Source organism: Pteronotus mesoamericanus, unplaced genomic scaffold, assembly GCF_021234165.1.
Source record: "Pteronotus mesoamericanus isolate MK-2021 breed Mesoamerican mustached bat unplaced genomic scaffold, CSHL_Meso_final contig_78, whole genome shotgun sequence".
Lineage (NCBI taxonomy): Eukaryota > Metazoa > Chordata > Mammalia > Chiroptera > Mormoopidae > Pteronotus > Pteronotus mesoamericanus.
In genome coordinates this window covers 10,180,465-10,208,303 of record NW_026555258.1, presented here as the reverse complement: position 1 = coordinate 10,208,303, position 27,839 = coordinate 10,180,465, and the positions used below count along the sequence as shown (strand labels likewise).

The following is a 27,839-nucleotide window of genomic DNA, read 5'->3' as shown; positions in this document are numbered from 1 at the left end:
TATAAAACACCTTAATAAATTCAAAATACTAGAAGTCATACAAAGTATACTCTCAGACCACAAAGAATTTAAACTAGAGATCAATGGCATAGTTGGAAAATCTCAAAAGGTTTGGAGATTAAACAACACACATCTAAATACCACATAGGTCAAACAAGAAGTCACAAGACATATTTAAAACATTTTAGATGAAATTAAAATGAAAAGACAACTTATGAAAAATTGTGGCATTGAGCAAAAGCAATGCTTTGAGGGAAATTTATAGCATTAAAATGTATATATTAGAAAATAAGAAAGCCCTAAAAGCTTCCACCCTAGGCAACTAGAGAAAGACAATATAAACTTAAAGCAAGAGATGAAAAGAAATACAAAAATTGGAGCAGAAATAAGTAAAACTGAAAACAGAAAATTAATAGGAAAAAAAATCAATGAAACCACCTTCTTGCTCTGTCTTCACATGGCCTTTTTTTCAGTGTGTGCATGTGGAAAGAGAGTCTGAGATCTTTGGTATGTCTTCCTATAAGGACAGTGATCCTATTGGTTTGGGGCTCCATCTTTATGATCTCATTTAACCTTACTTATGTTCTTAGAAGCCCCATCTTCATATATAGCCACATTAGGGATTAGGGCTTCAATAGATAAATTTTGGAGGAATACAACATAATTCCATAACAATATGTATACATAGAAAATCTTTGTTTCTGCATTTTTTGTGTTATTAGAGTCTTACTTTATTTAATTTCTGTAATTCACTGATGTGCCATTTGATCACTGTGCAATAGTCCTTATGTAAAATACCTCGATTTACTTGTGAATGAACTTTTTTTATATTGCTATGCTACTATGAACAATATTGCCATGAACTGTCATATTTATGCCCCCAACTGTACATGTGCAAAACTTTTTAGGATATATAAACTTGAGGGGAACTGCACAGTCCAAGACAATGAAGATTTTTCAATTGTAAAACATAATGCCATATTATTTCCCTATTAGAAAAAATAAAACTTCTTAAAAAGTACACTCAATTGTCAACAAAGAGCAGCTTCTATTATTAATTTTTCCATTCTATTACCATTTTTTGTTGTGTATAATGTGCTCCTGTGTATAATGTGCACCCACATTTTTGGTCAAAATTTTCAGGAAAAAAATCTTTTGTTTTAATTTTTTATTTCAATTTTTTAATTTATATTTAGATACTTGTTTGTATTATAAAGGAATTTTAGCATTTATTCTGGAACATATTATCATACAAGAAATTTTATGTAACAAATAATTACAAGACACAAGAACAGATACAAGGTATGTCTGGTATTGCCCATGTTAATGCACATCCTTATTTTTCCATTAAAAATTTGGGCAAAAAAGTTCACCTTATACATGGTAAAATATGGTAATATAAAAATGGAAACATGTTGAAATTTTAATTTGTTTTCCCCTGATTATCACTGAGGTTGACAAACTTTTAATATATTAGCCCACTTGAGTTTATTTTCTCTCAAATACGTATTGATCTCATTGTTCCCATTTTCCAATTTTGTTGTGTAAGCATATATATTTTATTAAATTACAAACTATTACAGGGGACATATTTTGAATAGGGGTCAGGAAGATGGAAGGGCTTAGAATAGCAGAAGATAAAGATGAAGTTCTTCTAGGAAATAGTATCTGGTTCCTGGGCAAGTAGTAATGTCATTTGATAATTCAAAGAGGTACTTTTCCTCATACTGTTGTTCTTCTGGTTTGAGAAGGCAGTCTTGCCAACTCAGGAAAAAACATGCAGGTCAACTGTAGCATTATAACTGATCGATTTTTAAGACAAAGCAGGACAAATTAATAACACAAATATTCACACACCTTCACCTCAAATAAGAAGCACATGATATTAATCTTCTAGCTGGCTTTGAAGAAACAGAGCTGGAGATGTATGAAATAAATTTGGAATCAATTTTGTAAGTGATTTAGTGGAAAACAGCTCTTGACTGGTAATTCTAAGGCATTGAGAGAAAACCGAACCAGAAAATGCTGACTCCAGAGCCTTTGAGCAGACCAGGATTTATAGAAACTGCAGTCCATTTCCCAGGCTCCCATTGTGATGATGGGATATAATGGCCCTCAGTCTTTTGTTCGGTGAGTGTAAGTATTAGCATGTTTTCGCTGTTCTTGAAATAGCATAGGGTTCAGAAACAAGAGATTTTCATTAACACACTCAACCTCCAATTTGGTTTGCTATAAACTCAAAATTACATTTTCTCTATTGTCAACTAACAAGGCAAAAGGCTTTTTGGAGTCACCAGGTTCCTAGGAGCTGCTTTGTGGTTATTATCATTATCCCACCAAGGACAACTCTCCTGTTGCCTGTCAACAAACAGTTCTTCCGTCAAGGGAACCAAAAGCCAAGAAGCAATTATTTCGTTTGTCTCTAATTTGGCAGTGGGAGTGTGAAGTTTGTTCTCCCACCCCTGCCTGGATTTTTTCCCCATGATTTGTAAAGTTAGAACCCACACCCATTTCTCTGAGTTGTAAACAAGTGTGTCTATATATCTATCTTATCTGGTTTTGATCTGGTCATTCTCCCTGTTGTGATGCATCTCTGAGACCCTAAGAGACTCTACCTGCTTCGTTATATTCTGTGTCTTCTAGAGAGAAAAGGAAGAACCTTCCCATGCCTTGTAGCTGAAGGCATAAGACCTCATCACCTAAGAGGCAATGAAAGGTCAGAAGTGGAATCCATATTCAGTAATGTGATTGTATGTGTTTGTGTGTGTCCAATGTAAGTTACTGAACTCTAGGCTTGCTCCACATACTTCACACCAGATAAGAGCAGCAAGCTCCATGTAGTGAGACACTTTCTCAGCTCTCAAAGAGAAAAACCTTTAAAGATTTTATTTATCTTTAGAGAGAGGGGAAGGGAGAGAGAGGGGAAAGGAGAGAGAGAGGGAGAGAAACATTGATGTCCAAGAGAAACATTAATTGGCTATCTCTCGCATGCCCCCAATCAGGGACCTGGCCAGCAACCCAGGCATGTGCCCTGTCTAGGAATCGAACCTGTGATCTTTTGGTTCACAGGTTGGCACTCAATCCACTGAGTCACGCCAGCCAGGGCAAAGAGAAGAACCTTTAGATTGGATAAATGTTTATATAGTATGTGGATTCTATTTTTTAACAGATAGATCATCCTGTTCTCTTTCTCTATTATTTTATATGTTCACATGGGCAAGTCTAAGATTAGTTGACCTGAGAAAGAGAGAGAGAACTAATAGTACTGGCAAAGTGTAAGAAGTATTAAAATATGACAAGAAAAATATCAGTTATAAATCACTGGCATACAACTTAGTTTAGGAAGTGTAAAAAAGGAAGTGTTATTTGATAAACTATTCTGAACGCTTACAAAGCTTATTCTTTGGCAGATCCAAGATATGACTGGAAAAACCAAAGCATTTCTTGGTATTCTGAGAACCTGAGTAAGAGCGATCTGGTAAGAGCTGGAGGAATGAGGTGGGAATTTAGAAGAGAAACAGACTTCTCCATGCTCCATAACAATTCCTTTAGAATGAGTGTTGCTACACTGAACATGTTGAGGAGTGGGAAGGCATTTTCTTAAAGGGAAGACTGATGGATATGGAACAAATTACTAGATCTATGTTATTGACATAGATTCTTTTCTAAATGCCCTTGTCTTGAGCAGTTACATATGATGCTTCCACCAGGTTTCCAACTCCTGATTTCTGGAGGTCCAGAGCAGTTCACTGGGTTCTTATCTTGCTTGACCCAATCCATGGAAATAAAGCATGGTATATGAATAATGTTATTAATTAAATATTTCTAATTAAATAGAAAAATATTAGAAATAAGCCAAAGTATATGTGGGAGGCATGCATAAATTTAATAAGGACAACAGACCAATTGGAGAACCTCTACTAGTGTTTCTAATGACTGGTTACTGACCTAGCCTTCCTAGTCTTGGATTTCCGTCATGGACTCTTGGACTCCTCAGACTTGAACTTGGTCTGATATGATCATCATTTTGATGTTTAATGATTTTTCCTAAAGAAACTGCGTTGGTTTCTAGATGGACATATAGTATCCTGATGTCAGACCATCACTAGCTCATTAGTGGGCAAAAAGCATGAGCTACTCAGGTTAAAGTCACGTACTAACTGTAATGTTTCTATTATATGGTTGTCATAATGATTTCACATTCTTTCATATTTCCATCTCGTTTTTTGGTCTATAATAAAACAGAGGAAGACCATGAGGAGGGAGAACCAGAGCTGCATATCCGAGTTCCTCCTCCTGGGGCTCCCCATCCCGCCAGGGCAGCAGGGCGCGTTCTTCGCCCTGTTCCTGGGCATGTATCTGACCACGGTGCTGGGCAACCTGCTCATCCTCCTGCTCATCAGGCTGGACTCCCGCCTGCACACGCCCATGTACTTCTTCCTCAGCCACTTGGCCCTCACTGACATCTCTTTTTCATCAGTCACAGCTCCAAAGATGCTCATGAATATGCAGACTCAGGATCAATCCATCTCATACACCGGATGCATTTCCCAGGTGTATTTCTTTTTATTTTGGGGTGATCTCGACAGCCTCCTTCTTACCTCAATGGCGTATGACAGGTATGTGGCCATCTGTCATCCCCTCCACTATACCACCATCATGAGTCACAGCCTGTGTGTTCTGCTAGTTATTGTATCCTGGGTCCAATCCTGTACTACTGCCCTTTTGCATACCCTTCTCCTGGCCCGTCTCTCTTTCTGTGGGGACAACACTGTCCGGCACTTCTTCTGTGATCTCTCCACCTTACTTAAGCTGTCCAGCTCAGATACCACAGTCAATGAGCTGTTTATCCTCACTGTGGGGGTGGTGGTCATCACCTTGCCATTCATATGCATCCTGGTTTCTTATGGCCGCATTGGGGCTACCATCCTGAAAGTTCCCTCCACCCAGGGTATCTGCAAAGCCTTGTCCACATGCGGCTCCCACCTCTCTGTCGTGTCTCTGTACTATGGGACAATTATTGGGCTGTACTTTTTTCCTTCATCCAACAACTCCAACAACAAGGATGTCATTGTGGCTGTGTTGTACACTCTAGTTACTCCCATGCTAAATCCCTTTATCTACAGTCTGAGGAATCGGGATATGAAAGGAGCTCTGGGAAATATACTCAGTAGAGGAACATGTTTCCCACGATGAGCATTGTCTTCTCTAGTCATCGGATGCAAGACCCGCTTCACCCTGCACATGCAATGTGAGCATCCTTTCCTCTCTGAATAGCTGCTTTGTAATGAATCTTGATGTAGCACCCATTCTTCTGTCTGTTTCATCTTGGGCTTGGTTTCCTTCTCTGTCTAGTTTTCTTGTTCATTTTAGAATTATGCAAAAGGTGTATTAAAAACATACCTGCACAACTATTCTTTTCCAAATGTCTTTTTAAATTTCTCATATGCTATCCCCTGTCCTACAAACGTCTTAAATGTTTATGCAGCCACAGTTTTATTTTTTTATAGTTTACAAATTTTATATAGATAACAAAAATATTCATGCTGGCAGTTTCATGATTTTATCTTTGTGTTTAATTTTTAATACACTTGGAATTTATTTTTATGAGTGACATTAATTAAAAATTGAATTTTATTTTTGTTTCTAGTTTCTTATCAATTGCCCAAATTTTGATTTTCAGTTATGTTTATAAAGTGATGGTATATCACTTTTTCTTTTCTTAAATTCAGTGGACATGGTCACAAAATGAAATAAGATGTTTTTCTATAAATGCCAGGAAAATGGCCCAGAAAGGACTGGAAGAGGCCCCAGGTGGCAAACTCAAACTTGGTGGGGACCTTCTGTGTCTTAGGGTGACCAATTAGGAGTGAAGCATGGTAGTGACCTACAGATTCTAAAGTAAATTTCAAGGCAATGATGTGATTCTCAGTTTAATCTTCTAAGGGAGTTCTGCCTTTCAAGGTGTGGAGCTAAGAATGGCTAGTCAGTGAAAGAAACCATCAATCAAATGAGAAGACAACCTATTGAATGAGAGAAGACATTTGCAAATGACATATCCAATAAGGAGTAACCTCCAAATAAGTAATAAACCTCCATATAATTAATTTGCCAAAAAATAAATTACAATTGAAATTAGAGCCTGTTAACAAATGATAGGACATATTGGGTTAGTGGGGCTTAGCTAATGTGGTGCTTAAATAGAAGCGCATAGACTTAAATGCATATATTTTTAAAATGAGTAAAATCAATTATCTAGTTTCTACTTTCATTTATTTATGACAGAGTAAATGGGGCCAAACTTCCTTTTTGTAGCAAAAAAATAAATAAAAAAATATATGAGGGAACCATTTGTAGGCATTCAACAATACGCAAGCAGAACTGTGATTCTTAAAAGAAGAAAAATGCATGAAATGTGCTCTAAATTTGCCTGTACTGCTGCTCAGAGGTACATTTTACAGATGACAGCTTTAGATTGGAGTGCTGGTCTCTGAAGCGAGAAGGTAGAGATTAGAATTTGGGGCTACTCAAGCACCTGGAATTTGTGTGGCAAGGTTCCTGAGAAGAAAAAGCTGTACAAAACTCAGAAATGCACATGGGTTTAAACATGAATCCTTGGCAAAGGACTGAGGTGAGCATGCTCAGGGTGACCTAACACAGGTCTATTAGTGCGGCTGCTCCAGAAATAGGAGCTTAATGGAGATGCCAGAGACCACACAGTGATGGGCACAACTGACTGCTGTTAGAGTCAAAGCAGAGAGAGCACAGGGAGCACTTTGCATATTCAGGTCCCACTCCAGGAAATCTATTCCCTAGGAGTATAACCATGCTCTAGGGTAAGGGCCAAGCCCAATAAAGTAAGAACCACCTGAAGTAGATCTACCTGAACAAAGAATAAAACAAAATCTGAAAAGACTGAAAAGGATCTGCCATTAATTTAACTGACTTCCAGAATAAAAGTCAACACATTAAAACTAAAATATACTTTTACTAAATGCATCATCCAAAATTTCCAGCAAACATTGAAAAATTACTAAACACATGAAGTACACAAAAATGTATCATGCCAAGAAAGGAGGAGTCACAGGAAACAAGTTGCAAGAAACCAGAGATACTGAAACTGATGAAAAAAGATGTGGAGGCAGTTATCCTAAGTATGTTCATTACATAAAAGAATGCGTGGGGCAGACAATTCATGTAAAGAAATAAAAACTCAACATTTCTCAAATGTGGTTAAAAGCATCAACTTACAGAATCAAGAAGTTAAGCCAACTGAAAGAAAGATAAATTTAGCAAAAGCAATGCAACTAGGCATGGCATAACTAAAGATAAAAAGAAAACCAAAGTCAAAGAAAAAAACCCATCAAGATGCCAGAGGAAAAGGACACAGAACATCCAGAGGAAGACAAATAGAGAATTGGGCAGGGTTAGGGCTGGAGTGTGGTGAGGCAGGTGGAGTTGTTCAAGTGCAGGGTAGTTTCTGTTTCCATTTAAATTTTATTATTTTGTTGATCATGTATTTTTGTATTAATTCTAATTTGGTAAAGGGTGCACTGAGGTAATCTTAACTAAAAATTAATCTTTAATTTATATTTGCCTTAATTACTGAGTTTTTGGCAGCTCTCAGACAGAGCACCTGAAGCAAAATTTACACATACACTTCATTTGCCTCACTCTAGTCTTGCCCTAATTATTCACTTCTACAAAAAATGCTTCTACAAAAAAAAAAAATCAAGTTATTTTGTATTTAAGTACTAGAACAAACTCTTAGCCCTCTTCCAAAATAATGTAAAACAGTGTTGGTGAACTTTGCCAGGTGTTTTAAATTTCCAATGGACTTTAGAAAGGCGTAACAGCATTTATGTTTAGTCCAATGATTGGAGCTGCTACCAGCATTTAAAGCTCAGTGGCCAGTGCTGCTGAATGGCTTGAGATGCACAGACATAGTGCCCAACAAAAAATTGCCCTTTCCAAGGGTTAAGATACCCTCACTGACTGGTTTATTTCACTTAGCATAATACTCTCTAGGTTCATCCATGCTGTCGCAAAGGGTATGAGTTCCTTCTTTTTTTACAGACATGTAGTATTCCACTGTATAGATGTACCACATCTTTTTTATCCACTCCATCTACACTTGCGCATTTGGGCTGGTTTCAGATCTTGGCTATTTTTAATAATGCTGCTATGAACTTAGGAGTGCATTTATTCTTTCTGATTGGTCTTTCAGGATTCTTAGGATACATTCCCAGATACCATACGATCTCATTCCTATATGGAATCTAAAGAACAGAATAAACTGATGAACGAAACAGGACCAGAGGCATGGAAACATGGAACGAACTGACAGATCTCAGAGGAGGGGGGTTTGGGGCGGGGGCTGGAAGAGATTAGCCAAAGATCATATAAATATATATGCATAGCCCATGGACACAGGCAACAGTGTGGTGAAGGCTGGGTAGATGGGGGCAAAGGTGGGGGAATGGGGACATCTTAATAGTGCGCATGGAAGAAACCTGGTTCTTCTTGCTGACGCAGTAAAGGATTACAGATTCAGCAAGCCTATTGGCATGCAGGCAAAGTTTACTAGTGCTAAGTTCTAAGAAGAGAGCAAAAGCGAGGGTGGCAAGAGCCCAGGGTGCTCAGAGGTTGGGTGACCAGCACCTGGGTGGCCAGAGACCTAGAGGCCAGGGGCCCAAAGGCCAGAGAGAGACTTCTTTGTTCTGAGGAATGTGAAAGTTGTTATAAGTGGAACGATTTTAAAATAGAACAAAAGCAGACATTTCAGAGAAACTGCCTTGCACGTCTTGCTCCTTGAACCCTTGCACTGTTTAGACTGGACCAGATCTTTGGACTGTGCCAAACCTACATTGTCTTACAAACAATTGTTTGTAAAGCCAGAAGGACAGCAGACATCCTGACCACCAGAACTCACGGTTTTGGCCTCTCTACCTGAAGACACAATCAGTAACCAATATTGCACAGCGAAGAGTAGCTCAGCTTATTAACACTGACAGGGATTCTTCTTCCTTCCATGTAATTATTCCTTTCCTTTTATTATTAAAGCCCCTTGAGTTCAATGTGTAATAGGGACAACTATTTGGATTTCTGCCTGAATCTGGGCTGCCCAAATTGCAATTCTTTGATCCCAAATAAATGCTTGTTGCTTTTCATTTCAGTGTTTTAATTTTAGGTTGACAGGAATAACCTTGGAAATTAGATGTTACTGTCTACAGGATGGGGCAAAAGGAGGTTTATGGTCATTTGTATGCAAAAAATAATAATAAATAATAATACAAAAATAAACTGTTTTGCATACTCACAACTGTAAACCTATTGTACTTTTGCCCCACCCTGTGCATTTCAGGAAAATAAGTGGACTTATTTAATAGAATAGGCATGGTGAAATCCCTGTCTCTCTCTCTCCAGAGGGAGCTTGAAAAGATAGAGGAAGCTGCCTTCCAGGGCCAAAATGCAGGAAGTAGAGAAGAAAGATGAAAACCTGAAATGTTCTTCCCAAACTTTACACCTAGCAAATTTCATTCATGATGAAGCTCAAATTATAGCTCCTCCTGAAACCTCCCATATTTTTGTGTTAAAACTAATTATTCTAAAGTGACATCAACAGGAATGGCAGGGTAAAAACCCTGAAATATACTTCCCCTAACAAAGAATAAAATCTGAAAATAAAATATCTAAAAATACTATTAAAAATTATTTATTTCCTGAATTTTTCTAAGGACTTGGGAGTGATGAGGTGAATTGTGGGAACCGAGAACCCTTGGAGATAAAATATTGTATTAAAAAATCTACACATTTTTTTAATTCATAGAAATATTTACTTGTTCCATCTAACACAAGGATTTCTTTTTACTTTTGAGTGTTCAATCCATCACTCATAAAAATCAAGTATTTTATCACTTCTTTCTGCCAGGGGCTCAGAAATTATTCTCAGGAATTCCTGTACAGCTCTCCCAATGAGTGCTGTCCGACATGCATGGCTTGGTATTAAAAGAAGAGGCACATTCTCAGTATAGATGTCTGTGACTGAAAATGAAAGTATCAGTTGAGTAATACTCAGCATTTCAACTATACTTCAAAAAATAGGTGCAGATAAATGATGGGTAATTTTTAAGTGGAAGCACATCAGTAAGGATTTATTTATTCAGGAGAGTAGAATATAAGTCCTTATACACTGTTGCAAGAGCTGAGGAACCGAGGTCAGGAAAGTTGACCTTAAAGACTAAAAACTAAAAACTGAAGATTTCTATCTAAAACTTAAAAATAGATGGTTTCAAAAGATTAATGAATAGTAGCTGCAAATCTCAAGAATCACTGAAACTCCCCCAAATGTCTATATAGTATAAGCCAAGGGGTGGATTTTCTTTTTGTAATGCAAGTGCCTGATTTACACTTTGATTGATCCACTTTAAGGAGGCATCCTTCAAACACGGCTTTCTGCAATGAACATTTTGCCAGCCACCTGTAGACAAAAGAACTAGGTCCCCTCCCCACCCTGAGGCTTCTTTGTTTTAGAGATCTTGGTGGATTTCTGTAACTGACCATTTGAGTCTCTTGGGGTTTCTTTTTCTCTTCTCACACTTTAAATTCCCTCTATTATTTTTTAAATTTATTTTTATTTAAGTATAGTTGGTATACAACCTTATAGTGGTTATATTAGCTTCGGGTTACAATATAGTGACTCAATATTTTTACACCTTACAATGTGATCACCCCGCTAACTCAGTAATCATCTGTCATTGTATAAACTTATCATACTACTATTGACTATAATCCCCTTCCCCTTTTTCCCATCACCCCATCCGTCCCTTCTCGTAACCATCATTTTGGTCTCTGCTTCTATGAGTCTGTTTTTGTTTTGTTTTTAATTCCACATATGAGTGAAATCATAGAGTGTTTGTCTATCTCTGTCTAACCTATTTCACTTAGCAAGACTCTAGGTGTCCATGTTGTTGTGAATGGCAAGATTTCATTTTTTTATTGCTGTATAATATTTCATTATATATGTATAAACACACATACACAAACATACATACATCTTCTTTACCCATTCATTTATTGATGGACACCTAGGTTGCTTCCATATCTTGGCTATTGTAAATAATGCTGCAATGAACATAGAGGTGCATATATCTTTTCATATTAATGTTCTCATTTTCTCTGGATAAATACCCAGAAGTGAAATTGCTCAGTCGATGGTGGGGGCCTAGGGTTTCATGGGCTCAGTCTTTATTGGTGATTTAAAATATAAGAGTGGTACATTTGTACCCATGAAACCCTAGGCCCCCATCCTTGACCCCAATAAAAGCAGAAGCCAGGCCCGTGCACTCTCTCTCCACCCTCAACTTCCCTATGTGGCTCCAGGTATGTCATGAGCTTTTCAGGACCTATGAGTAAGAAACTTTTCTTTTCCAAAACTTACTGCTGGTTATCACTGAGGGCATCTTACAATCATACTAAGCACCACAAGGGCTGGCCCAATCAGAGTATGTTATGGACAGGCTGAGATGGGCACAAAACACTGTCTGCAGCAGCAATGCAGCTGGCTTTTGGGAACTCAGTGGGAAACTGTTGTGACTGTCACATCTGCCCGTGTATCTAACTAAAATTATGTCCAGAGGGTAAAGGCTCCTGCTCTTCTGCCTTTGGGATCTTTCACAGTTCCTCTCATTGGAAAACATTAAACATGAATAATCCAAGAACGAAAAATCTGTAAAATGTAGTTACCAGCCTCATCATTACAACGCAGGGGATGACTTAGAAGTGAGTGATGATAATGCTTAGTCAACACCAAACAATCTAGTATAGGGCATAAAGACAAGAAGGGAGGACTGGATAGGATACTGAGACAGTGCCCATGTGCAAGTTCCAGGAACAGCATGAGAGATGCATGGGACAGAGTCACCCCAGATGAGCCCACTTTAGATCAGCCGACCTGCAGCTGGACAGAAAAGCATGAATGAGACAAGCCAAGACCAGGAAAATCACTATCCCCAGTTGAAAGGGCTGAGCCCAAACTTAGATCAGCAAAGCCCCAACCAACCCTCAGATTCCTAAGTAACATTAATGCTTGTTGTTGAATCCTACTGAGATTTTTGTGCTCCTCTGTTACCCAACATTTTTGTGGTGAGAGCTGACTGCTACACAGGAGTATGAAAAGGCCCTTATGTCACAGGAAAACCTAACATCAGTGGCGTTGGAAAGTATATTCCTACCATGGCAGTGAGGAGGAAGGAGTAAATTTAAAAACAACAACAACAACAATCCAATATACAACACCTTGAATATTGAACAAGTACTTCTCAGGAGATGTCATTTTTTTCTGCCATTTTTTCAAAATTTATTTAGTTGAGGATTTGTCCTTCTCCTTTGCCGAACAAAAGCTCTTATGGACCCCATAAATTCTCTTCTAATCCTTAGGTACCAAAAGGGCAACGATTACTTTCCATCAGAGACTCAATTCTGTACTTAAATTTCCCTTTCCCTCATATGGATCTAGCTGCAGGCAAGAATCTGAGGTCCAGAAAGTTGTCAGAATGGTATATCGTCTCTCTATCCCCGCTCATTTCTCTGAAGGCTAGGTGCATGTGTGCTCCCCATACTTGTGGTGATGGAGCATGGGAGCAAGACTGAGAAAGGGGTGACAATAATATGCTTCTTTGGTTGCTACCATAATGAGGAAGCTTGACTTCTCTTAACTTGGATGATGGTTAAAACTAACTCATTCTCTTGTCACTTCCAGGTCAGGGGATATTTGGGGACTGTCTTCCCACACATCCTCTGTGACACAACTACAGTATAGTTTTCCTGGGGATGTTTCCCCTCATAGCCTCTGGTTTTGGGGTGGTGCATCCCCTAGAAATCTCTTATTATCTTGTGGCATCTCCTGGATTTTCTGATAGGTCTTGGGAGGAAGTGAGAATGGTTGCACATCAGTTTTCTCTCTTACGTAATCCCCCTGAGGTCCATAGGACACATTTTTGCTTTTATTGCCCCACTATGGAAATAACTGAAGGTATTTCCCAAACATAATTCACCCTCATTCATCTCTCTCTCCCTTCCATTTCATCTCTATTGCTCCTCACACTCATAAAAGCAAGGGATACATATCAAACTCTCTGAACAGTTCTGTTGAAGCTTCTCCCACTAAGTTTAAAGTGAGGAGGGAACCACATCCCCCCAAGGGAGAATTTGGGGCTCACTGCATAGCTGTGTTCAAAAGAAACATTTTTATAAGAAATCTCTCATCTCCATCTCTTAGCACTTTTTAGATCCACATCTAGGTTCAGAGGTTCAAGAGCTATGAAACTGACTATTGGGCATTTCCCATAAACACCTTTATTCTGTGTCTTACAACTTACTCTAGTATCTGGTGCCTAGGAAATCTTGGTGTCTCAGTTGGAACTTCCTGTCTAAAATCCTAAAACATGCTGCTCCTCTGCCTGTGATCATCGGGACACGATAGAATTTTGTGTGTCTGGAAAATTCTGATTTGTTCAGTCTCAAGTAAACAGCACCTTCTCTGGGAAGTGTTTCCTATATTCTCTGCCATTAAGCTGAGCTAATTATTCCTCCTTGGGACACAGTGATCTATACAAACAATTATAGTCCTTAGCTGAATCGCTCTGGAGTCAGCCAGCCAAGATTTAAGCCTTCCTTTCACTAACTGCAATCTAAAAGTGTTCACCTCTGTGAGCCTGAGTTTTCCCAACACATCTCTTAGGGGTCTCCTCCGGATTAAAGCAAGTGATTTTAATGTATATTAAGTTTTTGACTTGTACCTGAAACATCGGATGTGACATTTATTTTGTTGCTGAATATCTGAATGTGCTAGGGATGTATGACATGTATTCCTAAAGGACAAGAAAGTAGTGTGTTAATTATTATGTAAGGAGAGCAAAATTTAATATGTTCTCTCTGAAAGTTCTAGAAGGGCTCAGTATCCCTGGATGCATAGGTCTCTGGGGAAGGAGAAGCCATATTAGCAGTAAAATAAAAATAATTATTTAAAAATGGAGCTGTGAAGAGCCAAATACATTTTACAACAACTTAAAAACTGGGGGGAAGGACCAGTCCTGTCTGCCTCCATTTAATGATACCAGTCGAAGTGCCACAGTGCCCTAAGAGTCTTCTACAGTCCCTGCTACCCAAGGAAAGAGCAAATTTAGTCCTATAAAACACACCCTGTTTTACTCTTCCCCGCATAGGTCCGAGATGTCAGGCAAAGTTTGTAAGTGACAACTGTAAGAAGGAAAACAAGTGAGCTATATTTTTAATAAGTTGTATTTACATGGCAAGTATCAGTTGGAAAAATTTTTTCTTATTCAAGACTTTCCTCAAAGCCCCTTTCATGTCTTTATTTCTCAGGCTGTAAATAAAGGGGTTCAGCATGGGAGTTACCACTGTGTACATCAATGAAGCAATTATGTTATTGTCATTGGGGTTGTTGGATGAAGAAAATATAGACCAATAATTGCCCCGTAATAGAGAGTCACTACTGACAGATGAGATCCACATGTGGACAAGGCTTTACAGATGTTGCTGGTAGAGGGACCTTGGAGGATGGTGGCCCCAATATGGCCATAAGAAACCAAGATGCATAAGAATGGAAGCATAATGGCTGTTAATCCCACAGTAAAGATTACCAATTGGTTGAGGGAAGTGTCTGAGCAGGACAATTTGAGCAGGGCAGCAAGGTCACAGAAGAAGTGGGGGATGGTATGCTCAGCACAGAAGGACAGCTGGGCTAGGAGGAGGGTATGCAAAAGAGCACAAGCACAAGCGATGACCCAGGATGCAGCCACCAGGATGACACAAACGCTCTGACTCATGATGGTCGTATACTGCAGAGGGTGACAGATGGCCACATATCTGTCATAGGCCATTGACGTGATCAAGAAACTGTCCAGGTCAGCAAACAATATGAAAAAATATGCCTGCGAAATGCAGCCCTCATAAGTAATAGAGAGGTCCTGGGTTAGCATGTTCATCAGCATCTTTGGGACAGTGACAGATGAGAAAGAGATGTCAGTGAGGGCCAGGTGGCTGAGGAAGAAGTACATGGGCGTGTGCAGGCGGGAGTCCAGCCTGATGAGCAGGAGGATGAGCAGGTTGCCCAGCACCGTGGTCAGGTACATGCCTAGGAACAGGGAGAAGAACGCGCCCTGCTGCCCTGGCGGGACGGGGAGCCCCAGGAGGAGGAACTCGGACACGCTGCTCTGGTTGTCCCTCCTCATACTGGCGTACTGACTGGAGGGGACTGGTGGAGAAGGTGAAGGGAAAAGAAGAAGTTTCTCAGAATAAAAAAAAATGTTTGTTGTGACATAGCATAGCAGAAGTATTTTGATTTAGAAAATGTCTTCATCCCTATTTTATTACATTTGATGCATATTTTGCTGAATGAATGCAGGAAAAGTAGAGGTTAGAATATACAGCCACTTTCTTTCTCAGTGGGATCATATTCTCTGTAATGATAATACTAACAGTTAATGTTTATTAAAGATTGTTCTTGTACACTGTTTTAATAGTTTACATGCAGTAACTGACTCAACAGTCAAGTATATGAGCAAGGTAGGTACTGTTATTATGTCCCCACTTTGGACGGGAGAGCTGAGGCCAACAGTCTAACGGTCACAGCAGTGAGAAAAGGAGAAGCTGGGATTTGGACCCAGACATTTTGACTCCAGAGTTTGTCCTCTGGAAACAAAGCAAATTATCTGACATCAGAAATCTCACTGGTCTTCATAATGTTGCATGTAATGATCCATTTAATTCTGTATCCCCTGCTTGTCTACATAACCCATAATTATTTCTCATTTGTTCACTGATTGTAGACTCAGAATCTATCACAGATAATTAATGCATATATAATATAAATTTGTTAATCAATAAAAAAACATCACATCCAATAAAATTCATCATGGCAGTCTCTTTAAGAAACTTACATCAGGACTCATTCAAGACCCCCGTTTAGGCCTAATACTCCTGGGGCCCCATGTTATTTAGTTGTCACATGGCATCACATTCAAAGAAGTGCAACCTAAAAGCCAAAAATAATTTTAAAAGGAATTACAATCTTTTCAGTATCTCTGAAATAGCCTATAAGAGATCTGTTTACTAACCTAGATCATGAATTATTAAAATATCTCTATATATAATTTTTAAAAAGTAGGAATTCACTATAACATATCAAAACTTACTATAAAGCTATATTGATTACAACAAATAATGTATTTTTACAAATATAAACCAATAAAACAGTGGCAGAAAATAGCCTAGAAACAAGACACGTTTATAATGAGCACTTCACAACTGACTGAGTGGCATTGTAAATCATATGAAAAAAATATAGACTCTTTTCAGTTAATGGTGCTGAGGAAGTTGCCTTTCCACAAGGGCAAAATCACATTATATCACTACCTTATACCATATATTTTAAAAATCTTAGATGTATTAAAAACCTAAGTGTGAGAAGCAAAATGTCAGAAACATTAGAAAAAAACTTGTAGATTGTTATGACCATAGGGTAGTAACACATTTCTTAATAAAGACCCCCAAATCATACAACATAAATGTAAGTGTGAGTGCATTAAAATAAAGTTTCTTTAGTACAGCCACTACCGCCACTGTGGGAAAACGACAAAGAGACAAGCTGTGTGTGGGAGCGTATGTGCTGCCCTGAATCAGCTGAGGATCAGCACTCGGGGTACATGTCGAATTCCTGCGAATTGGTAAAGACCAAAAATTCAATTAATATGAGCTAGAAAGTCAAAGAAAAATGAAGTCAAAAATAGCCAATAAATATACTAAAAGAGGATTTATTTTCCAAGTGATGAGAGATGCAAATTAAAACATAATGAAATGCCACTGATAAACTTTTAAAAATATATATGAGAACATCATGCAATGACAAGCATGTGGAGAGAAGAAACTCTCAGACATTGCTATTAGATATTTAAAGTAGTTCTTCTGCTTTGAATATGTCTTATAAGTTGAAGACTTATATTTCAACTTACTGTAACACAGATTTTCTCCATCTGTGCTGTAGAAAGGTGTTCACACTTCTTCACAAGGAAAAAGACCACGTTATTATTTGCAACTTTGTAATAGTTAAGAACTAAAACAACTAATTGCCCAATAGGCAAGCAATGAATAAACTGAGGTTAGTTTATTCATGCAACCAATCCTATCCAGCAGTAACAGTGAATGGACTCTATACCACAGTGTCCATGTGGATAGATCTTTAAAAATAAATTTTGGGTTAAAATAGATGCAAAATTATACTTACAATATATCATATCAAGACACTCAACAACACTGTATTACTTAAGGTATATTTATGTATGTGGTAAAAATATAAAAACACATAAAAAGTATTAAAAGGTATTTTAAAAACCTCATGAGAGTAGCTAACTCTACAGAGAAGGAGGTGGGAAACAGGGATGGGTAGATGGAGCTTTGGCTGTGTCTATAACATTCTGGATTGCTTGTTTTAACTGTCAGAAACAAATGTGGTACCACGCGATTATTTGTTAAGTCTGAATATGGATACCTGTAGTCATATATATTGTTTAAGTAAGAAATAATCAATATATTGCTGTAAATAAAAAAGAAACACTTCTAAGGTCACATTCTCTGGAAAATGTTATTGGCCAAGAAGGGTGAGATGGAGGATAGATGGTGAAATGAAGGGAAAATCTGCCTGGGTAAAGGCGATTCATAATAAAATGCTGCCAGTTTGATTAATGTGCTATACAGTTTGGTAATATTTACATCTTTAAAAGAATGACTTCATAATAATCAGTGTTAGGAAGGCAGAAGATCTATTGTTCCCTATCAATTTCCAAGATTCCTTTAATCCTATGCTTTCCCACCAGCAGTTTACGTAAGTTTTACTACTAAAGTTTAATAGAATACTCAAGTTGTCAATCCCAAAGGCCAGATCTTCTGCTGCTAGGCCAGCCCATCAAGTCTAAGAAAATTATTGTCATAAAGATGCTATAAGGAAGCACAGAGTCCATGCCTTGGTAACTCTCTCCCATTCAAAAAGGGGCAAAGATTGTGTCTGTTTCATTCTCACCTAAACGTACAATATCCAACACAAGAAAAAGAAGCAGGAGCAGGAAGGTAGTGTCCAGAGGTCTCATCATCACTTTGTCAACTGGACTCAGGAGGTTACAACATACTGCCAACCTGGTTCCCCAACCTCCACCTGAGCGAAAGGAGGAATGTAATCATGAACCAACTTAATCCAGGAAGTACAAAGTCATGTCGAATGACAGCTTTCAGTGACTACAGCAAAGCAGCCACTGGGTCCCTGTAGTATCTGGAACCAGATAGCAAATCAGAATATTAATGAATGCTTAATCATTAGGTCTCTCAGAAACGAGGGAAGATAGTTTACTTAGTCCTAGAGGCAGAGAAGGCTTTCTGCACAGACTTGCACCTCAGATCCAAACCTGACCCCACAGTCTCCATGGATTGTGGGAAACGAGTGATGGAACACTCTTAAATTTCTTGAGATTCTCAGAGGACATGCAAAACTATACCCGTGTAGTGTGACTTCCAGAAATATCCCTACCTAAAACACCACTCTCAATAGCCTGCTGACACCTTACATTCTTTCATCAAGAGGAAAAAGGCTTTAGGTGCCAAGTACAGATTAGATTTAAAGGTAAGTATTTCTGGGAGTCACGGTCCTCTGTTCACCACTCTCACTGAGATGGAATGGGTGGGAGCCATATATTTCGGGGGCCAGGTTTGGTGGTCAAACAAGGGCCATGACCTTCTCAGACAAAGTGAGGGGGGACAGGGGTGAGGGGTGAGGATTACAAGCAGAGTGAAGGCAGAGGCTAGAGACATTGAAAGCGAATATACTACTTTTCCAATTTGGCTGAGATGGCTGAAGTAGGGCTAAAAATAGTCAAATTGTTAATACAATCTGATTTTGCACCAGGTGCTTTCCAAATACTTCTCACTTCTTACTACAATCTGTCGACATAAGCATCCTAATTCTTATGTTAGAGAGGAGAAAATTGGGACTCAGTGATGAAACTTGCGCAGTGTTGTGGCACTAGTAATATGGTGAACCTGGGATACTAGGTCTACCTGGCTTCAAATATGAGATTCATTAATCTCATATTTATTGTGGAATATATGCCAACTGTGTGATATATACTTTACATCATATTAGCCTAATGGGACCACAAAAAAGGCATTATTTTTATTTAACCAGTTGGAAATGAGGGCTCTGAGAGTATAAGTAATTTGCCTAAAACATTCAGTATGAAAATAATGGACAGGTCATTCAATCCCAGATTTATCTGATTTCAAAGCCATGTTTCTAACTACTGTACCACATTTTTTCTAGAAGATCATAATTTGACCAAAAAAAGACATCTACTCATTAAGGAGAAGGAGGTAGGATTTGTAATTTCATAAAAGCATCTGAGTAAATGTATTGTCTCAGTCCTTAATCAGATGATCAAAAGTAAATAGAGTAACAAGGACACCAGCTACTAAGTTTACAAAGACAGATGCTGATAAATGAATTTCTCAAGGCTCCAGGAAAAAAGTAGATCAGACCCTGCTAAATGTTTTTGACGAAATGCCTCGTTTCAACCAATAAGGGAAAGGTTAAGGCAACTATGGTACACATCCATTGGCAATAATATCACATAGCCAATAAAATGAGCTCATGAAAAGCTTATGTTATAATATTTAAAAGGGCATAATAGAAAATTATATACAGGCATGTTTACAGTTATTTGCCCAAAAAATACAAACTTTTTTTTTAACCTGGAAGGTTGTGCTCATAGCCTGGATGCAGGCCAGATACCCTGCAAAACTGTGAAAGAGATATTTTCCTAGAGAAGAAAGTACAAACCCCAGGAATTATAATTATTATATCCACCTAAGTTATTCAAGATGACACAACAAAAGTATATAAAGTACCTTGCACAAATCATACACACACACACATACACACACACATTGCTGAGTGGAGCCTTCAAGTACTGCCCCCACCTAGCACAGGGGTAATAAATTCCAATACTGTCAGCTCTTAGGTAGGAACTACTATTTTGTTTTTTCTCTAAAAGGCTTAGAGCTGGGAAAGAAAGAAAAGTCACAAGCTCACCCCTGAAGTGAGTAGGAGGTGTGCTCTCTCTTTTAAACCAGGTCTAGGCTACGACGAAGTTATCCATTTTTATCAGCCAGGCTGGGGACCCAGGAGACCAAGGCCACACGTTTCTGGTGAAAGACAATTTTGGAGTAATTACTTCATTTCCCTTCACCATTCCCAGTGGATATGTGCTTTAGCCAGAGACTAAAGATAGTCAACTCCCTTGGGAATATAAATGAGACCTTTCACATCTTCAGATTCATTTATTTATAAAGAATTTTCATATCTATGAGCTTGTTTAACCCTCACAATAATTCTTGAAGTAGGCTGCATTTTCTTAATGCTATTGCATTTAAAAGTGGCTCAAAAGAAAATGGCCAAATGAGGGTTCAAACCCAAACACATTAGCTTCAAACGTTAAGTTTAGTTCCGCTGCACCATGAAGCTTCCCCTGAAAGAGCGGGTTCTGTAGCACATGGACTTCTTCCTTCTCACGTTCAATCTGAAACTGGGAGCAGAGCTGCTACTGATCTCTGGGGAATAAAAACACTTTTCAAAGGATGGCTGGATTTCTGTTTCTCAGAAGGTTTTTTCTTCCTACAGAAACACCTGAATGCATGCAGTGATATGTTTTGCCAGTTGTGACACATAACAATAGTTGGCACATCCTCAGTTTCAAAAATCTATTCTTTAACCATAACACTGAATGTGAGAAGCCTTCTGAAACCTACTGCATTAAGTCTGGCAAACACAGAGAAGACTTACAGAATCAAGGGGAGGAGACAGCATTTTGTTCATCATTTTTCAGTAATTCATTCATGCATAAAAATAGTGTGTACTTACTATGTAACAAGAATTTTTGTGAGAACTGTGAGTATATATATTCGAAAACGCAGGGTTTTGGGGGTTTTTTTTCTTCTCAAAGAGCCCAATCTAGTTAGCAGGATCGACAAACCAGCATGTGTCAAATGCTATAATGAAGTCTGTAATGAGTGCTGAGTGCTATGGGAGCACAAGGGAGGGCTATCAAACCCAAATTTAAGGGGTCAAGCAGGGAGGCTTATAAGATAATACACACACAAGATAACCAAAATAAGTAGAAGGTGACATGGACAGTAGAGAAAGACCACTTAGAAGGGAGAAAAAGAGAGGAATAGAAAAAGACCTAGAAAAAACAAAAGATGGTCAATTTGGAAAACTATTATCAGCAAAATTAAAATGGCTGAAATGTACACTTCAACAGGGGAAGAAGTTCAGGATGAGACCAGGGAAATTAGCAGGAATGAATCATGCAGAACCTTGGAAGCCACACTGAACAATCTGTACTTTATCCAAAAGGAAAAGGAGAGCCAAAGGAGAATTTGATGAGAATATTGACAGTGTCATGTTAGAAATTATCACTACAGGTGAAGAATGGATGATAAGGATGTGTTTGCGGTGAACGGAAGGTATATTGGCAAGGCAAGGATGGAGTGATGAATCCAAGACCAGAAGCAAGGAGACTAGTTAGGAAGTGGTTACAGTCATTTAGGTAAGAGATTATGGAAGTATATCTAAGAGAGATAATGGAGTTGGGGAGAACTAAATGTATTTAAGTTTCCTTCAGATTCAGAATCTAAAAGACATGGTAGGTAATTTTGGTGCGAGTTAATTTTGGTTAGACTATAGTAAATGAGGAAAACAAAGGACCTAAACACCTCTCTTTAAATGTATGGCTTGAACCACGGAGTGTGTGGTCGTGCTATTTACTGAGAGGGAACATGGAAGGAGAAAGAGAACTGAAAAGTTTTTAACACACCAAGCATGAAAGACCAATGGGTCATTTGTAAGAAAAAAATTCAGGAGGTAGGTGGATATATTTTGGATAGAGATGGAAATTCACAGACCACCAACACAAGAGAGAATGAGATTTCCTAAAAATAAGGTAAGAAAAGTTGAGAAAAGAGGACAAGAATGAAATGGAAAGAGGAGAGAAGGAAAAGAGAACGGGGTTGAGGACTGGCCATAGAGAGCACTGACAATTAAAGAAATTGCAGAGAAAGAGTATCCAAAAAAAAGATATTGAAGCACAATCAGAGACATGGAAGAAAAATATGAAAATGTGGGGCCATGGGAACTAAGAGAAGAGAGGTTTAAGCGTTAAAGAAGAAAACACCCACTAGATTTACTAAAGAGGATTTGTGCGTGATGTGACAGGTAGTAATCTCAGGAAGCCGTGGGAATGGAATCCAGATTACAGTAGACTGAGGAATAAATGAAGAGTGAGCGAGTGCGGAAGGTGGCTGATTGAAATGACCCAACATTGAAGCTTTGCTACATGGTGAGGTGAGGGGGAGGTCAAAGGTCACATGATAAAGACTCAGGCACATGGGTAAGAGAGTGATAAGCCATGAACTCCATCCTGAATGGATCATAGTGAAGACAAAACAAATGGAGGAAATGGACAGGAACAGATACTGGATAGATTTATGAGACCAAAGGTTCTGGACAATGGGTAGAATGGGAAAAAAGCAAAAATTGAGTGTTTAAATTTAATATTTTATAGATGAAGCAGTCTGGTCTTCGTAATACAGCCATGGGCTGAGATGGCAGAAATGCAATGGAAGTCAAGGTCATTGAAGATGAGATCAAAGAATAAGTATGTCATGATGGTGACTGGTTCATTCATGCAAATGCTGATGGCAACCAAGTTGACGGTGAATTGTAGGGGAGAAGTAAACTGATCCAGGTGCCAAAATCTATAACAAAATAGGAGTTTGGTAGTTGGTTTTGGAGGCTTTGGCATAACATTTTCTACTTTTTGCCCAGTACTGAAAAAGCTCTATGAAGAAAGATGTCTAATTACAGCATAATTTTAAAAGATACTAATTAGTTACAGCCTGTTTCCATCAATAGGGAAAGTGTTAAGGCAACTACAGTATACACACTGGAATATTAAATAATCATTAAAGTTGTGTTTATGAAAAGCTTATGATATAATTTTTGAAAGAACATAATAGAAAATCACATACAGGCATGTTTACAACCATTCGCAACACCACAGATTACCATTACTTTTAAACCTGGAAGGATGTGCTACAAAATGTGAACAGAAGCGGTATTTTGTTGTTGGGAGTAGAAGTACTTATTTATTTTAAAAATATTTGTCCACCGTAACATTATATAATCATGTGTTTCTTTCATAGGTAATAAAAAGATTAGTAGTTTTGTGAACTACTAATCTCATGGGAGAGAGTGGTCCAGGAAGAAAAAAGCCCACAGGCTGACAAACTTCAAGAAGAGGAAGCCAGCTGCCCTAGCAGGCACCGCTGCTGTGCTTAATTGCTCTTATCCCGCCCGCATCCACTGACATCAAGGCACGAGCCTTCCAAGCACAAGCTCCCGGTGCCTCAGAGAATAGTTCCTCTCCTCAAAACAACTGCAGCCTACAAGCAAATGCTTATTGCCACTAGCATTTGAACAAAAAACCTCCAAAAAAAGGTGATTATCCCTGTCTCTTTCCACTTCCCATTTAATAATGATCATTAGAGAGAAAAAACACAAAAATCATTTCCTTTAGGTTAGCTGGTGGGTAGGTGCCCAATGAGATCACTTCGAGTGGGATATGGTTCTACCTAAACTCTCTGAGGCCGTTTACTCATTTGGCTTTCTGTCTGGACCTGGTTGGAGCTAGTCCTTCCTTTTTTAACCTCCCTGGAGTTTAACCTATGCCAGAGCGTGCTTCAGGCTGGGAAAGCAGAGCCTGGGACTGAAGGGGGACTGAAGGGGGCCTGAGGGTGTCTTGAGAGCTTTTGCCTGTGAGCTCATTCCCTAAGGTCCCCAGCACAAACATCCCTCCCACAAAACATGTTTTCTAAAGGATCAAGGGTAAAGTTGGACAATTAATTGAAGTTGACGGACGTATTTAAAAGAAAATTACAAGCTCTGCTCCCTTACCCTCTAGGGTTCTCTCCTTGGCTAGTTATACTCTTCAATTCATTGCTTTAAGACTGGTAGAGAGCAGTGTGAGAGCCTGAGCTTGTAGCTTTTCTTTTTGATGCTCAAGACTGTCTAGGACCTTGGAAGCTGATATTAAGGTTGCCTACAGAGAATCTGCACACACACCCATCAAACACTGGATCATAAATGCAGGTAAGGTCAGTATTACAAATGGAATGGGTATTTTTTTCCTCAGCAATATGTGAGTTTATCTATGGGTATAGAAGAGGAAGAATCAGAAAGATGATTTTGGCGTGGAAGAGGAAAGAGAATGAAAAAGACTGTGAGAGAAAAGAGAAAGAGGAAGAAACGTTTAGTAACAGGAGAATGAAGGTACAGAGACAGAGAGAGTGAGTGGAAGGAAGGAGAAAATGAGAGATAGAAAGATAAAATGAAGGGACAAATGGGAGAAAGAGAGAGGTAAAAAGAAATAAAAGTGACCCAAGAGATAACAACAGATACAGGAAAGCAGAGTCTTTCAGAATTTTCACTTGCTTTGGATCCTAACATAGAACATCAGATCTGGACAGGCCAGAATTTAGGCATTCCACAACTGTTTAAGTGGTTACATCAGGCGTTTAAGGAAGACCTCTTAATACTTTCAAACTACCTCCCTCACTGCAGTTGGGAGAATGAATTAATAACATAATCCAGAGTTACTTAAGAGATCTTTCCCCGAATCAAAATAAGTAAAAATCTATATTAATGAGTTTTCTTTAAGGAGTATAATATATTCTTTGCATCCTTTTATTTAAAAATTCTCCTCTCATCTGAAATTTAACAATGGGTACTGAAGTCTAATCTTCTAAAGGTCTCTGTGCCATGGTTGATGGTTCAGAGTACTCCCCTCAGGGCATCCTTGGGGCAATGACATGGCTGAGGCATCATATCCTGTAGTCTGGTCATCAGTGCCACAGATGCACACGTTCTATTTTGTCAGAGAACCAAGAAAAATTGCCTCACACTAATATACCTCTTGACAATTTTTCTAATTCCCTTACTGACAACATGAAAGGAACATATTAGAAACAAGTTTCCTAGTTTCTGAAGTAAAACATATTTTTCATATGGCTAAAAATAATTACTACAGTCTTTAATATTTTCAACCATTCTTCACCCCCAGCAGACAGAGGAGGACCATGGGGCCTGAGAACCAGAGCGGCGTGTCCGAGTTCCTCCTCCTGGGGCTCCCCGTCCCGCCAGGGCAGCAGGGCGCATTCTTCGCCCTGTTCCTGGGCATGTACCTGACCACGGTGCTGGGCAACCTGCTCATCCTCCTGCTCATCAGGCTGGACTCCCGCCTGCACACACCCATGTACTTCTTCCTCAGCCACCTGGCCTTCACTGATGTCTCCTTTTCATCTGTCACTGTCCCTAAGATGCTCATGGACATGCAGACTAAGTACAAATCCATCCCCTATGCAGAGTGCATAGCACAGATGTATTTTTTCATATTTTTTACTGACCTGGACAGCTTCCTTATTACATCAATGGCATATGACAGATATGTTGCCATCTGTCACCCTCTGCACTACACCACCATCATGAGGGAAGAGCTGTGTGCCTTACTAGTGACTGCGTCCTGGATCCTGTCCTGTGCCAGCTCACTTTCCCACACCCTCCTCCTGACCCAGCTGTCCTTCTGTGCTGCTAATACCATTCCCCACTTCTTCTGTGACCTTGGTGCCCTTCTCAAGCTGTCCTGCTCAGACGTCTTTCTCAATGAGTTGGTCATGTTCACAGTAGGGGTGGTGGTCATAACCCTGCCATTTATATGTATCCTGGTATCTTATGGCTACATTGGGGCCACCATCCTGAGGGTTCCGTCAACCAAGGGGATCTTTAAAGCACTGTCCACTTGTGGGTCCCACCTCTCTGTAGTGTCTCTATATTATGGGGCAATATTTGGGCAGTACCTTTTCCCAACATTTAGCAATTTCATTGACAAGGACATCATTGTAGCTCTCATGTACACAGTAGTCACACCAATGCTGAACCCCTTTATCTATAGCCTTAGGAATAGGGATATGAAAGAGGCTTTTGGGAAACTTTTCAGTAAAGTAACATTTTTCTCATAGCACTATCTGTGACTTTTATTTCAGTCATAACCTCATCTTTGTTGATTTCACAGATTTGATTTTCCATTTGAATATGTCTGAAAATTTTAAGGTCTCCTGAGACATAAGCCCTAAGATAACTGAAGGCATGTTGGACATACTCAGAAAATATTTGTTGACCAGAATTTCATTCTCTTATTAACAATGCTCTCTTTTAAGAATAACTTTTGATTAGCAAATGATAAATTAATTTTATTACTTATTTCTGCCTTTGGGGGTATAAATGATAATACACAGTTTGGTTATCCTTTATTTGAGGAGATTTTTGAAACTCGTATTTTGGGACCATATCTTAGGCTTTAACATACCCCAGAATATAAAGAATTAGCAATATTATTTCACTGCACAATCTTATGCAGACTAAATGGGTTTTCTTTTTATTGGTTTAGGTATATTGAAATAAAAAAATCCAAATTACTTATCACTTAAATTAGAGGAAATGTATTACTCTCTGCCCATGGCATAAAATGTTACAACTCTTCTTTTTAAGATTTTTGTTTATTTTTAGAAAGGGGAAAGGGAGGGAGAAAAGAGAGAGGGAAACAGCGATGTGTGGTTGCCTCCCATGAGCCCTGTACCAGGGACCTGGCCCGCAACCCAGGCATGTGCCCTGACTAGGAACTTAACTGGTGACACTTTGGTTCACAGGCTGGCACTTAATCCACTGAGCCACACCAACCAGGACTAAAACATTAGAATTCTTAAGAGGAAGGTCCTTGTAGCAGGCCAAGACCAGCCAGGGACCCCTCTTCGCCAATACTGTATGGCTGATACTGCTTAGCCCCCATCCACAATCATTAATGAAAGCATGTTTCATGCTGTCATCCTTTGAAAATACAAAGGATGCAGCAAAAGTAGGTTTACAGTTGTTAGTATGAAAAAAATGCAATAATCAATAAATAACACAGGAATAAATTCTATGTTTTGCGTACTCACAACTGTAAACCTGCTGTTGCCCCACCGTGTACAACCACATTGTAGTGCGTATTCTCTGAATGTGTCTCTGCTTTCCGACAAGTGCCACTCCAGTTCCAGCACTGACTAGATCCTTCATGGGCATCCTGCCTTCCCAAACGAAGAATGAAAGCAAAGTTTCTCGAATTTTGGTGTGCACAAGAATTCCTGGAGAACTTGTTAAAACAGAGGTGGCCTGAATCTACCACCAGGAATCCCGTTTCTTCACTAGTCCTGGGATGGGTCCCCACATGATGCTGACCCTGTGGCTCTGTGAACTCTGACTTGAGGAGCCCTGGTGTGAAGAATTTAGTCATGGAGGTTGTGGGAAGCACATTTATAACACCTTCCATGAAACCTGGGTGTGGGGACAGTGAAACAAGGGAATGCTTACATTCTTTCAGTAGTAATCTGTGGTTTATGTTGATATTTTCAGATTGATTCTGGCTGCAGTAAATTTCTTTTGTCAATCTCTAATATCAGAAGTTCTTTCCTTGAACTATCAATTTTCTTTTGTCTTTTGAATGTAATACAGATGTTTCAGGTACTACATATCATGCTTTGTATTAATCACACCAGACTATGTTCAATGCAAATGAAGCCAACGTTTTGGAAAAAAATCACATCTCGTATCCATTGGTGGCTTTTTT

The 27,839-nt window shown here is 39.0% G+C and overlaps 1 protein-coding gene across 2 annotated transcripts; it reads left to right on the top strand.

Annotated features, from left to right (window-relative positions):
• Positions 1–1,326: 1,326 nt before the first annotated feature.
• Positions 1,327–26,196, top strand: LOC129079292 (olfactory receptor 1J2). Of its 2 annotated transcripts, none has more exons than XM_054584430.1 (2): positions 1,327–1,367; positions 4,248–5,196. In XM_054584430.1, exons 1-2 carry the CDS (start codon positions 1,327–1,329, stop codon positions 5,194–5,196), a joined length of 990 nt encoding a protein of 329 aa, XP_054440405.1. The 2 variants fall into 2 exon arrangements, with proteins under 2 accessions (XP_054440405.1, XP_054440404.1); XM_054584429.1 differs by lacking the exon at positions 1,327–1,367 and adding an exon at positions 25,249–26,196 and having other exon boundaries at positions 4,255–4,743.
• The last annotated feature ends 1,643 nt before the right edge of the window (positions 26,197–27,839 follow it).

What these genes read in the sequence shown, in the direction of transcription:
- LOC129079292 (XM_054584429.1), top strand. Translation starts at nt 4,255, where the DNA reads ATGAGGAGGGAGAACCAGAGCTGCATATCCGAGTTCCTCCTCCTGGGG. An exon ending in TTTTGCATACCCTTCTCCTG is followed by an intron (nt 4,744 to 25,248) that starts GCCCGTCTCTCT and finishes CCCAGCAGACAG; the next exon opens with AGGAGGACCATGGGGCCTGA.